General features: G+C 40.4%; 1 protein-coding gene across 7 annotated transcripts in view; it reads right to left on the bottom strand.

Annotated features, from left to right (window-relative positions):
• Positions 1–14,199, bottom strand: part of ATP11C (ATPase phospholipid transporting 11C) — a 187,971-nt gene that overhangs the window by 91,734 nt on the left and 82,038 nt on the right. The window contains exon 1 of one of the 7 annotated variants that reach the window (XM_049873468.1): positions 1,496–6,415. The exons of 5 other annotated variants lie outside the window; for them this stretch is intronic. In XM_049873468.1, coding sequence (XP_049729425.1) covers positions 1,496–1,528 — 33 coding nt within the window. In that variant the 5' untranslated portion in view covers positions 1,529–6,415. Of the gene's footprint in view, positions 1–1,495; positions 6,416–14,199 lie in introns of those variants that run through there. One more of the 7 variants, XM_049873472.1, reaches the window with a different exon arrangement.

Genomic DNA, 14,199 nt, shown 5'->3' with positions numbered 1-14,199 from the left:
CCAGATATCTATTTCAATGCTCCCCAACGTCACCATTTCTGTACTAGAATTGGGGACGGTGAAGGAAGAGAACACTACAGGGCCATGGGAACATTTCCAGTGTATTAAGCTCCTTGGTTAAAATCACTACAGTGTATTCAGTGGTCAAATTGCTGAGGCTTCAAGCCTACTCCTTTATAACAAGCCGAGAAGAATCATCTTGATATGTAATTTACAGGCATAACTCTAAAAGATTCTCACAATCGCACATTGTGGATTTTGCTTTTACTGCATCTTCTTAAGTGATTAAGCTGTCTCTCGCTCTTCTGCCAGAGCAAGTGAAGCAAGACCGAGACAGGGCATTTTGTGTCTTCTTGCCTTTAAAGCTGAATTATGGTCACATTAACTGAAATGTTCAAAACACCTGACCAAAAGACACTTGAAATACAAAATTCACCCCTAGACACAAAGATTGACTGTAATTAGGCATTACCCATTGTCAGTACATTTAATTGAAAAGAAACTGCTATAGGAAATGATACTAAGCCTCACACAGACAAAATCAGCAAGCACAATGCTTAGGAAAAAGCAGTGACTGTAAAGACCTGATTATGAATAATGCCTGGTTTGGAAGCTCAGCTACCTTCATTACCGAAATGTCACCTACTGGGCAGTTTACTTTCACCAGGGGCAATCAATTCTAATTGTTACCAATCTGATTTCCCCTCCGCCATGCCCTCACCCCCAAGGATCTCCACCCACTGCCGATGAGTCGATGAGTCGATTCCCACTCCTAGCACTGCCATAAGGTTTCCGAGGCTGTAAATCTCTTATGGAAGCAGGCTGCCACATTTTCCTCCAGCAGAGCCAATGGTGGTTTTGAACAGCTGACCTTTCGGTTAGCAGCGGATAGCTTTAACCAGTGTGCCACCAGGCTCTCAGGGCTTCAGGAATGTGGCTCTAAAACTGAAATGCAGCCCTCTTACAGGATGGCTAATAGAGAACCAGTGGAGCAAAAATACTTTAAGCATTTAGTGATTCAGGATTCTAACAGGAATATTTTCTTAATGATTCAGTGGTTCTTCCATTTAGAGAAAGTAACTTGGAACTCTCAAAGTTCCTGCTGGGGGCCAGCGACTCAACTTTCCTGATTAACGGTACCTCGCCTAACCCAGAGCCTCACCATATAGGCACAAACTTCATTAGAGATGAACTGAGCACAGGCAGCTACAATGCCTCAGAAGTTACTTTTCACTTTCCATACCCATACCTACACACCACCTTTCATTCCAAACATTTAACATACTTGAAAAATCTAAACAAGGAGGTATTTAAATAATTTCTAAAGATAGGAACAACAGTGAGGCTGGCTGACAATCTAGCTAAGCATATACGACAGCCCTCCGGAAATGGATAAAAATATACAGGCAATAAAAAGCAAGTATAAAGAAGGCCCCAGGACCTCCAAAGCCCAACCTGGCTGAAAAGAGAACAGAATAAAACACAAATCACAAACCTCAGAGGCAGGAGAAGAAGGGGCCATCTGCATGCTGACATGGGTAGATCTGCTAAAACAGTGGCAGCTAAATCAAGAGGGCGCTGCAGATTATCAGGCAACTTGTACCAACCCCTGTGATCCTTATAAAGTTTCCCAGAAGTTGGGAAGAGAGCCAACTGTGGCTCTGAATTGCGTATTTCCAAGGAAGGCTGCAAAGGAAGCATTAAATGACTGGTTCCATTCCTTAAGACTTTGAAGCTGCACTCTGGTGGCCTGACCTTGGTCACTGCACCATTTCAAGATTTTTGTTACTCTTCTCCAAAGATCTGATTTGTCCTTTTAGCTTTTATGTTTTAAAGTATCAGTATTTTAAAATATCAGTATCTTGCAGCACTGTATGTTCCCATCTTGGAAAGTTCTAACTCCTGCCTACAATAAATGGACCATGATAAGAGAGGGCTAGAACTTTTTGACCAAAGCTCAATGGAACTTATGGCTGCAGGCAGGTGAACAGTTTAAGAGGAGAGAGATAATCTAGGTATTCACTATCATACAGAGTCTCCCCTAAGAGAGTGACTGCAGTACTGTACACCGAAGACTCAGAAATGTGCACCAAGATATATATAAGGCCTAAGTAGATGATCTCCGAGGAAAAGTGCCTCAGGGCTGGAAGATTTTCCTCACTACTTAGGATCTCATAGAGGTAAGAAAAGTTATACCTAACAATGGCCAAAAAAAGAATAACCGGGTATGGAGGGGGATGCCTTTACCAATATCATTACTTGGAAGAGACAAATTCTTGTCTGAAGGTTACTTTCTAGGTCGTCAGAGAAGAATTTTATTATAGTGTAAGACAAGGTAAGAAACCCTAGCTAGAGCAAAAAATACACTGCAAAAGAGGAGCCTGATGGTCTGATTTTCCATCTCATCTAAGGCATATTTTCCATCTCAGTGATAGCATCATTATTATAAAAGTGATAATACATTTCCCAGAAAGGTCTGGAAGTTCAAATATATGCTGGAGCATGTCCAGTAAAGCCAATGAATACATGTTTCCAGGGAAAATTTTAAGTGCCATATGGAAAGAAAAGTGGGAAAAATGTCCAACTTTTAAATGTAATTCATTTAAATAGCATATCCAGGCTAAACCTATTTAACATTTCCAACAAAAGAGGTAAGTAAAAGGCAAGTTTCCATTGTGCAGCATAACTTGACTGAATAACCAAAGGAAGCCACACGGCTGGGAGGTCTGAGTTCTCTAAATCTTCAGTGAAGAGTTTCTAGCCTTCAATTCAACCAGGATAATGTGGCCAGCTTTTGTGCTAAATTTATGTCTTAAAGAAAAAGTCTGCTCTTGAAATAAGCATCTTCTCTTTAGGTGAAGGCTTTCAGGACAAAGTTTCAAGAGGGATGGGAAACAATAAAGATATGATCCTGGGAAATATTATTTACTGTATACTTATGTTTCCTTCAATGTAAGACCTGGGAGAAATGGCTTAGTTGAGCCTCAATTTCCCTATTAGTAAAATAAAGTCACACAAGCTAAAAGATGGCTTATACCCAGGGATCATGCAAAAGATTCTAAAGGCTAAAATCAAAACCAGACCTGTTGCCATTGAGTCAAATCCAACTCATAGCTACCCTATAGGACAGAGTAGAGCTGCCCCATAGGGTTTCCAAGAAGTACCTGGTGGATTCGAACTGCTAACCTTTTGGTTAGCAGCCATAGCTCTTAACTACTACGCCAACAAGGTTTCCAGAGTTGGCCCGGGAGGGTGAAAAGTGGCATGGTTAACAGCAAGTGAGAGCCACCCAGGGAGCCCCTGTAGGCTGTTTTCCATAACATATGCCAATAGTCCTTCTGAGTTATTGATGACACCCTGAGCATAAATTTAGGAATTCATTTCCTCCTTTTGTGGCAGAACATATGGTCACTTGGGAACTATACCAGAATTGACATTGTCTCTAAAACGCCCTTCTTCCAACCCCACCCAACTAGAGTTTTGGATTTGAAGCTACTGCACACTATAAATATTAAAAGGTGATGTGCTTCTAAGCATTCCTAAAACATGCTTTAAAAAGGACTATAAAAATTACCAAGATTGCTGTAATATGGTTTATAATTTTTCAAATGTTTAAAGCCCAGAAAAAAAGAGCACATCAAATAAGTATTAAATGATGCCTTGTGTATAAATAAAAATCGTTCAGTTTGTGAGATTTTAATATGCCTTTGAGCACTGCCAACTAGGAATGCCACACTAAGAAGAATTGGCAAGTATATCAGACTACATCTTTAAATGTTTCCCAAACTACATTACATGGAACGAGTTAATAATGATGTTCCTGAGAGAAGGGGGAAGTCTGCTCCTGTAACCCCTCATCTTGGCTATTCACAAGGCATGCTCACATAGTGATGAAGGCTCTCAAAAATCTGGAAGAAAAGAAACCACTTGAACTTTGTATAAGCCAAAATTTCCCAAAATTATTTGCCCACAGAACTCTTTCTTCCCCACGGAAGATCCAGTGACATCATGTTCTGTTTAACGCAGTTTGGAGAATGCTACTCTAATATATTCCTTACCTCATCAAACATGTCTGTAGATCAAGTCTGCATCTATCCTAGGGTCTATTGGTGGGGACATTAGTATAGATACAGACTTAACCTACAAACTTGTTTGATGAGGTAAAGAATATATTAAAGTAGCATTGTCCAAAAACTGTTGTACCGAACATGATGTCAGTAGATCTTCCTTGGGGAAAAAAACTGACTAAGGTCTATTAGTAGGAATGAAGAAATAACTGAAGTTGTCAATGATTTCATTCTACTTGGATCAACAATTAATATCCACGGAAGCAGCAGTCAAGAAATCAAATGATGCTATTGCATTAGGCAAATCTGCTGCAAAAGACTTCTTGAAAGTGTTGAAAAGCAAAGACGTCACCCTGAAGACTAAGGTGCACCAACCCAAGCCATGGTATTTTCAGCCGCATCATACGCATGTGAAAGCTAGACAATGGATAAGGAAGACTGAGAAGAACTGATGCATTCAAGCTGTGGTGTTGGCAAAAAATATTGAATATACCATGAAACTGCCAGAAAAATGAAAAAAAAAATCAGTCTTAGAAGAAACAGAATCAGAATGCTCCTTAGAAGCCAGGATGGTGAGACTTGGTTTTGCTTACTTTGGACACATCATTGCTAGAAAAGGACATCATGGTTGGTAAAGTAGAGGGTCAGTGAAAAGGAGAGAAACCCTCAATGAGATGGACTGACGCAATAGTCACAACGATGGACTCAAACATACTAACGATCACGAAGACAGCACAGGACCAGGCAACGTTTCGTTCTATTATGTATAAGGTCGCTGTGAGTTGGATCTGACTCCACAGTAACTAACAACAATTGGTAGGGAAAACACACAGTACTCACAATCTGCTATATTTGCAAAGCGTCCCAGGGTATGAGGGGACGTAATTATTACATTTGTGACAATTTCTCTCCCAGTATGCCAAAAATAGATAAGGAAACTTTTAAGGGTAAGCCATGACCCTCGGTGAACTCTTTTGCTCCTAAGGCTTAATTACGAGAGGCAACAAACCAGGATATCTCAGTTCTACTCACCTCCTATCGACTGGTCAGTGCCTGTCGTGGGGAAGTCCCCATCTTGGTTTCTTCATATGTAACTTGTGGAAGGCTCGACTAAATGATCCCTAAATTGCTCAACTGCTTTGATATTCTCTAAGGAGATGCAGAGGAATTGGGGCAAGATCTTCTCCTAGCAGTAAAACTTGAAATGTTTTGGACACTGCATCATTTGCCACCTGCTTCAGCCTGGGCCCCACTCCCCCTCCCCCCCGAAAAAAGTGGGGAAGAGATTACCTATTTGAGGGTAAAGAATAATTTACAAACAAAACAGGTGAGAATATAACACATTTGGGATAAAACCTATCCCTAGGCCTCAAAGCAAAAAGGAAGGAGAAAACAAAGGAAACATTATGCAAAGTGAGAGAGACCAGGAAGAGCTCATGTGCTAATATATTTTTTTAATATTCAAGTACAAATTGACTAGATTAAACGCCTTCTGAGGTGCTAATTTTGGTACACTGGTAGGTGCACTGACTCTCGGCCTTTAAGGATGTCCATTTAATGCATCACAGTGGCCATTTATTTAATGGTTACCTTTAGATGTGCAAAAAAGGAATGCCTTCTCAAATGTGCCTGTTACCCCAGGAAAACAGTTCATTCCTCTGATAAAACAGAATGTAATCTTTGTCTCTCCCCTGAGGCACAAATGACTTCAAGTTAAAAGAGGTTAGGATTAATGGCCATAATGGCAACTTTAAAAAATAATGAATCACTTAGAATTACAAATTTTACTTGTATCCAAGGTTTTTGCAGTAAAATAAAACACACAGAGATATGAAAAAAAATTATTAGAGTGGATACATTCAAAATTACTTCTCAAAAACAAACATCACTTACACTAAAGGCCATACTGCCCCCAAACCATTTTCCATAAAACAAATAAAGGAGTTCCTCAAATTTTTTTTTTAACCAAATACACAAACAGTAGTTTGAAGTTCCATACAAGTATATGATTGGAAATAGCAGTGGGATAGTTCTAAAGCACACATAGGGGGTATCTATAACAAGTATAAGAATTTACAGTCACATTAAAAATATCTTGGCAAGCTTTGCACAGGAAAAAAAATGCTTTCGACTAAATCATGAAACAGCACAGTGGTTGCTGGTCTCTTCGATAAGCAACTGTTGCTCAGTGGAGGGCAGTGGTTAGTCTGACCAATACTCAATAACTAAATGTTCATAAAGACTTAATTCTTCTGAAAGCAATGCATTTCACTGCACTTCACAGTCTTATACAAGGCATGTGCATATGCAAATGTTTAATACATTTCTAAGTCCATTCTTACTCTGTAAACTCAGATATCATATAAAGCTTTCTACATGTTGACAAATAGAAAATAATTACAGCATTAATAAAAAAGACAGAATGCAATGCAATATAGGCAGTCCTCAAAAGCTGGAAGTTGAAGTGCATTTGCCCTTTTAGCTTTATGATTGTGGGTCAATAAATGGTAGACTGGAGGACTGATGACTGTGGATGGGTTGTTGTTGTTAGGCGCCATCGAGTCGGTTCCGACTCATAGCAACCCTACGCACAACAGAACGAAACACTGCCTGGTCCTGCGCCATCCTTACAATCATTGTTATGCTTGAGCTCATTGTTGCAGCCACGGTGTCAATCCACCTTATCGGTGTCAATCCACCTTATTGGTAGGCAGTCCGTAAATAACCACCATCTTACAGTCAGAATACTGGAGTATCTAAAATGTCTTACTGACTTCTCAAGTTGGCAGTTGGTCAACTGCTACAGGCTCTGCCCTGGGGCCAAAGGCAAGCAGGGACAACTCCTCCTTCCAGCTAAACCAAAACAAACCAAACCCTTTGCTGTTTAGTCGATTCCCACTCAGTGTCCCTATAGGTCAGAGTGGAACTGCCCCATAGAGTTTCCAAGGAGTGCCTGGTGGATTTGAACTGCTGACCTTTTGGTTAGCAGCCATAGCTATTGACCACTAAGCCACCAGGGTTTCCTCCTTCCAGGTAGACACAGCTAAGCTGGAAAAAAAAAAGTGGAGACTAGAGGGAATAGGAAAGAAGGTAGCAAGACAAATGTGTCAAACATTAAGAAAGTCATCTGTGATGAGAACTTTCTTCTCTAAGACTGAGCGGGGGCTTCCTCATCATTCACAATGCAATGCTCACTGGGCATCCCCAATAAAAGAGTTTTAAATGCTTTAAGCAACACGTGTATCCAGAAAGAAGAAACTTCTTTAGCTGTGAGACTGCTCCTTTAGACCTCATCTTCAAACCTAAAAATGGCTGAGAAGAGGAAATAGTTGTTCCTGTTTCTCTGGAAGGCAATATAAAAGAATACAGGTGGACAAAGATCTTACAGATTTAGAATCCCATTCAGACAGTGTGCTTTTGACTTTCACTCCAGCTTAAAACAAATTTTTCACACTGAGAAGCAACAATGTGATGAGGTATCGAACAATGAAATGTTCAATGCAAATAAGAAGAGGTTTGTACATTTTAAAAGTAACACCCCTGCCTAATATGGTCACAAAGTAAAGTTGTTAGCATGGTTGATGAATTCATTCAACCAATATTTATTGAGGTACAATTGGCTTGGTGTTCTGGTTTACAGCAAGGCACGGGAGATACACTGATGAATAAAAAATCGACACAGTCCCTGCTCTCAAGGAGCTTACAGTGTGTTAAGAAGATCAGACATTAAATACTCATATAAATGAGCCACGTGCAAAGAATGATGGTGGCACAATACCCTGAGAGCTGACTCAGCCAGGACCCCACAACAGCCACATGCAGCACAACCAGATCACACTGCTCCCCCAGCCCCTGCCTTAATGGCTTCCCACTGATCTTAAAACTGAAAATCAAAATCCCTACTCTGATCTGCCAGGTCTTGCACATAGTCTGACCTCTTCCCCCTACCTGTCCAACTTAATCTTGCCCCAAGTTCCTCCTCCTTGCTTTCTCAGGCCTAGCCACAAAGGCCTTGTTTCTATTCCAGGCCCCTTCCTGCCCCAGGGCTTCTGCTGAAGCACTTCCCTCTTCCTTCCCTCCTCACCTAATCATCCTTCCCATCTCCTCAACTTTCTCACTAAGCTTTCCCAGACGACAACTCAAATGCAGAGAGACCAATAACTTGTTCTCCAATATCTGTCTGCTACAGGGACAATGAATGAGCAAAGCAAAGCAAAAAGAAAATCTCAAATCACAGAGTAACACCACGTCTCCTTCTAAAGTCCCCTCAGAGATACCTCTTAATATTTACCCAATGAAATCCATTGTTAATTCCCTGACTTCGCAGAAAGTGCTTTTTAACCTTCTGATTACTTTCAGTAAAAACAAGGCTGCCATTGTGACAATAAGAACTTTGTATAGTTTACTATGACACTTCAGCTCATTAAAAGTAATTTAATGTGACTGGTTATTGTGATGCCTCGTTAACTGATTTATATAATTTATCCTGGGCAGTATGCAGATTCATCATTTACAGTTGATTAAACATTTGATTAAAATGGTGGTTATGGTACTTCTACTTTAAAAAAGTCAGGCATCAGGCCAGGAATATAATCCCCAATGTAATATTGTCTCTGTGAAGAAAACCAGGTTGGACTTATATTACTTTGACTTATAGGAAATTTCCCATGAATATAACCTGCCATAAAGTACAAGGACAACCTATAAAAGGTTTTCAGGGAGGCCCGGCATCTGGAAAGTATGTACCATGGATCAGAGGCAAACACAATTCAAATCAGTCAGCCATGTACTGTTCTCTTTTCAAGTCCACCTCATTTAATAATCATAAACTGGGGCAGGGCACTTTTCACAGCATTGATTTCTCTGCAAGCAGAGCAGAGAGAAATATTCCTGATATATAGAAAGTCCCACAAAGAAAAGACTCCACCAAAGTTGTGGAAGGACATTTATGCAATATATAACATTATCCCTGTGCTTTCTGGAACGTGAAAATTACCTTTTTTAAAAATAATCTCAAAGATTTACAGATATTATTCATTTGCTCACATATTTGACATAGCAATAATGAAGCCTGCACAAAGGGTTTACTAATAAGTGAGTAAACAAGAGCATGTAATCAACACTACTATTTCTTAGATCATAGTCTCCAGTCTTAGAGAACACTGTTGGGCCAATCAACACAATCTGGATACCCAGCTCCAAGTGGAAAACAACACTTCTTTGTTCTCCTACACCCCTGAATGTTTATAAATACAAAATGCAGGTGTATGATCTTGCATCTAAACCCTAAGATCAAAGAATTGTTTCTACTTGGCCTCAGCAAACACCTCCTCTTCCTATGAAACAACCTCAGGAAGGGTAGGGTAGGGTGGGGCAGAGTAGGGTAGGGTGGGGTTGGGTGGGACAGTGAAGAAGGGCTGCTAGTTGAAATGTCCGTACCTACAATGGGTTGGAAAAAAAAAGTTATTTGTTCAAAGGAAACTCCAAATAAGAAGGTTCAAATTCAACATCCAAGAGTGGCACAGCTGCAAGGAAAACCTTTCCTTTCATTCACATTCAAAAAACATGTGAGTAAATTTTCTCACTCTAGTTTTTGCTCTTCCTATGCAAGGAGTGGGCCCTGGTGGCACAGTGGTTAAGAGCTCAGCTGCTAACCAAAAGATGGGCAGCTCGAATCCACCAGCGGCTCCTTGGAAACCCCTGCCCTATAGGGTTGCTATGAGTTGGAATCTACTCAATGATAATGGGTTTGTTGTTGTTTTTTTTAAATGTTAAGAATAAGCAGCCCTGGTGGTGCAATGGCTAAGCACTCAGCTGCTAAAGGAAAGGTCGGCAGGACAAACTCACCAGTGGGAGAAAAAGACCTGGTGATCTGCTCCCCTACAGATCGGAACCTAGGAAACCCTATGGGGAAGTTCTAGTCTGCCCTATAGGGTCACTGTGAGTCAGAATTGACTCAATGGCACACAACAAGGACAAGAATGCTAAGAGTACAGTGAATCTTGTGTGGAGAAATAACTCAAACACATAATGAGTGGTATGTTTTAATCACAAATCAGTAAAAAAAAAAACAGAGATAGTAGAACAATGGTTATATATGTGTGTGTATACACACACACACGCAGTTAGTTGCTGTCGAGTATGTGCATATATGTGTGTGTGTATATATATATATATATATATATATATATATCAGATACACATACACACACAGTGAAAACTGTGAAAAGCCAGAACTCCACAGGGCTGCTTAGCTTTTCCAAGTCTCACAGGTTTTTCCACCTTTCACAGGGTAGTCTTACTACTTTTCTGTCACTCTCTAGTAGTGAAAAATATTTGAGTTTTCCTTCTCTGACAGTTTTCCGCCTTTCAGAGGTTTTACTCTGTGTGTGTATCCACCTTGCTCTGGAGCTGACAAGTAACAGAACCTGGTAAGACGATTTTTAAAAACTTTCCCTAGGGAAAATCCTTTAATCCTACTTTCCCTAACCAACTATCTTTCTGCGACTGGGACATCTCAAGTTATAACGTAAAGAAGATGGGCCCATGGTTTTCTAAGGCCCCACTTGTCCTGCTCTGTCTTGCCTAAGGTGCCTACGCAGATTTTAAATTCCATACCCTCTACTACCTGCCCTCCAGACCTAGGTCCTTCTCTCCTCTTGCTTGCCCTCTACCTCTCACTGACCTCTGAGCTAGAGCTGTACTGGTTGCTGCAATGGAAAAGTTTACAGTCTCACAGGGTTGAAGGAAAGAACACAAGTAGGACATAAGTGAAGGAAGCACGTAAATACATTTGCAGGACACTGCTAAGTAAACACACGTAGAAAGGAAGAATACGGGTTGCTGAAATGCAAGGGCTGACTGGGGCTAGGTGGAGTCAGTCTAGGGAGATTTCTAGGAGATTAATATGTCTGAGTCATGTGTAGTTTTGGACTATTTCAATCCAGAATAAGGGGGCAGTGGTACCATTCTCACCTTCCAGGAGGGAGACCCAGGTTCAATTCCTAGCCAATGCACCTCAAGTGCAGCTACCATCTGTCATTGGAGGCTTGTGTGGTGCTATGACACTGAACAGAGTTCGGCAAAGCTTCCAGACTAAGGCGTACTAGGAAGAAAGACCTAGTGATCTCATTCTGAAAAATCAGCCACAGAAAACCCTATGGATCACAACGGTCTAATCTCATTGTGTATGGGGTTGCCATGATCCAGGGGCCAATGTGAGGGTAACTAACAACAACAACAATCCAGAATATGATCAAATTCATTTTAAAATCTGTTTATTCACATGTGGCATGCTCCAAAACTAGAGGCTGGGTACAATGACACAAGAATTTTATTATTGGTCATATACTGTGCTTGATTTCAGGACTTCTTGAACACAACCTGACCTTCCCCTGACATCCTAACTGCATTTTCTAGTCCTAAAACCAAACCAAACCCGATGCCATCAAGTCGATTCCAACTCATAGCGACCGTATAGGACAGGGTAGAACTTCCCCATAGGGTTTCCAAGGAGTGGCAGGTGAATTCGAACTGCCAATCTTTTGGTTAGCAGCTGAGCTCTTAACCGCTATGCCACCAGGGCTCCTTTCTACTCCTAGCTCCCAACAAAAAGACTCTCACCAGACTGGTCTCCTTCCTCCTTTGCTCTCCAAATATCTCAGTTTATTCCCAACAGCTGTTCTTCTGGACTGGAAAAACCGCAAGAGTCTCCTTGAAAGAAAACTGAAGGTTCAACTAATGCCAAATTCAGCAGCCTAATTAAAGTCTCTGTAACATATGGAGTACTGTTGATACATAAAACTGGCAAACTTTTACTGACTGGCTTCCTCCTCAAGGTGATAATCCAGTGATTTCTAGAGGCCTGTTACTCTCTTACAATGTACACTTGGGATTTGCTTCCATAGTAAGGATAAGCAACACTTAAGTGTGTGTTATGAGCAGATGAAGAAATCTGTGGATAGATGGACTGAGAGACTGAAGGATTACAAGTTGATATGGCTCACTCATTTGACTGAACAGCCTGATCCAAAAGTCACAGCATCATCAAACTGTGACTCGAGACAAGAATACAATTTAATCAGGGGCTGAAATTTCAAGGTTTAACTGTCCCATGCATGTCAGTATATTTTATGATGCTCAAAAATCAGAAGTACTCTGACATTGGCCATTCTAATGAGCTTCTCTCAGAGTAAGGCTGTTTCAAATACAGGATTGGGGAGGAAGAGAAAATTTTTCGGAACCATATATCCAATAAGGGTCTAATACCAAAACTACATTAAAATAAACTTCTACAACTTAACAACAAAAAGACAAAAGACTTGAACAGACATTTCACCAAAGGGGATATTCAAACTGCCAACAAGCAATGAAAAAATGCGCAGTGTTATCAACTGATAAAACCCATTGCCGTCAAGTCAATTCCAACTCAGTGACCATAAAGGACAGAGCAGAACTGCCCCATACGGTTTCCAAGGAGCGGTTGGTGGATTTGAACTGCTGACCTTTTGGTTAGCAGACAAAGGTCAGCAGACATAACTACACCACCAGGGTTTCCTATTAGCAAATCAAAACTATGAGGTACCACCTCACAGATACCAGAATGACAATGATTAAAACAAAAAAAAGTATGGGAGAGGTTGCGGGAAAACTGCACCTTTCATTCATTGCTGGTGAGAACCTAAAATGGTATTATTGCCACTACGGAAAACAGTTTAGCAATTTCTCAAAATGTTGAACAGAGAACTACCATATGACCCAGAAATCCCAACCCTAAATATATACCCAAGAGACTTGAAAGCAAGGACTCAGATACTTGTACGCCAATGTTTACTGCACCACTATTCACAATAGCCAAAGATAGAAACAACCAAAACATCCATCAACAGATGAATGGATCAACAAAATGTAGTGCATATATACAAGGGAATACTACTCAGCCATGAAGAGAAAGGAAGTCATAAGTCATGCCACTACATGAATGAACCTTGAAAACATCATGCTAAGCAAAATAAATCACTCACAAAAGGACAAATGCTGTATGATCTCACTAATATGAAATAAGCAAATATATAGAAACCAAAGCTTATTAGTGGTTACCAGGGGCTGGGGGCAGGGGGCAAAAGCGAGTTTTTCCCTAGGGGGCATTGAATTTATGTTAATGGTGGTGGAAGGATTGGGAAAAGGATAGTGAGAATTGATTCACAACCTGAAGAATGTAATCAATATCACTGAATTGTACAAGTAGAAATGGCTGAGATGGCTTATATTTTGTTTTGTATATTTTCGCCACAATAATAAGAAGAAAAATAACAACAAGGGATAGGGAGGAGGTGCAGTATACTGGCTAAGTGTGTCGGCTCTGAAGCCAGATGCATGGTTTCAAATCCTGGTTCCACCACCTAGTAGCTATAGGGTCCTGGGCAAATTCCTTAATCACATAACGTGTCAGTTTCTTCGTCTGTATAAATGGAGATGATGAAGTTGATAAATACTGATGTGACAATTGTGTAACAGCACCTTTCCTACAGTAAGCACTCAAAAAATGTTAGTTGCAACAGTTACACAGCACAGTGGAATAGCAAATTCCTTTGGTGCCACTGTTTCTAACACAGATTAAAAAAAAATACGTCTATGTAAAAAAAAAAGTAACCCTAATACAAATAATTGAAATACATCTGTATGGTTATTATACTTGAAACTCAGTGGGTGCAAATGCAATCAACGTAACTATTTTGGCAACTAAAATAAAACCAGAGATAACAATTTTTGCAAAAGGAAGTAGAGAAGGGGAACAAGCTTACAAAAACAAAAGGATCATGAGTATTTCCTTAAATGAACTCCTCAGGGCAAACCAGATAACCCTTCTGACTTAGCATGTGAAAAAAAGACAGAACAGTACATTGAGATTCACTTAAGCCTTCAATGGAACTAGAAGACTATAGTTCATTAAAAATGCTTGCATAAAAGGAACTAAAACCAACTTCAAAAGGCTCCTCAAAGGTAATGATAAATGACTCAGTTTAGGGTCGAATGTCGGGAGTAGCAGAGAATGGGGGGGCCCTCTGGGTTAGGCACTGGGCTAGAGGCAGGAATAAACAGCCATGTATAATCTAATGTACATAAGTATGGC

The sequence above is a fragment of the Elephas maximus genome, chromosome X (genome assembly GCF_024166365.1).
Source record: "Elephas maximus indicus isolate mEleMax1 chromosome X, mEleMax1 primary haplotype, whole genome shotgun sequence".
Classification (NCBI taxonomy): domain Eukaryota; kingdom Metazoa; phylum Chordata; class Mammalia; order Proboscidea; family Elephantidae; genus Elephas; species Elephas maximus.
The sequence above is the reverse complement of the archived record's forward strand: the minus strand, read 5'-3'. Positions and strand labels throughout refer to the sequence as shown.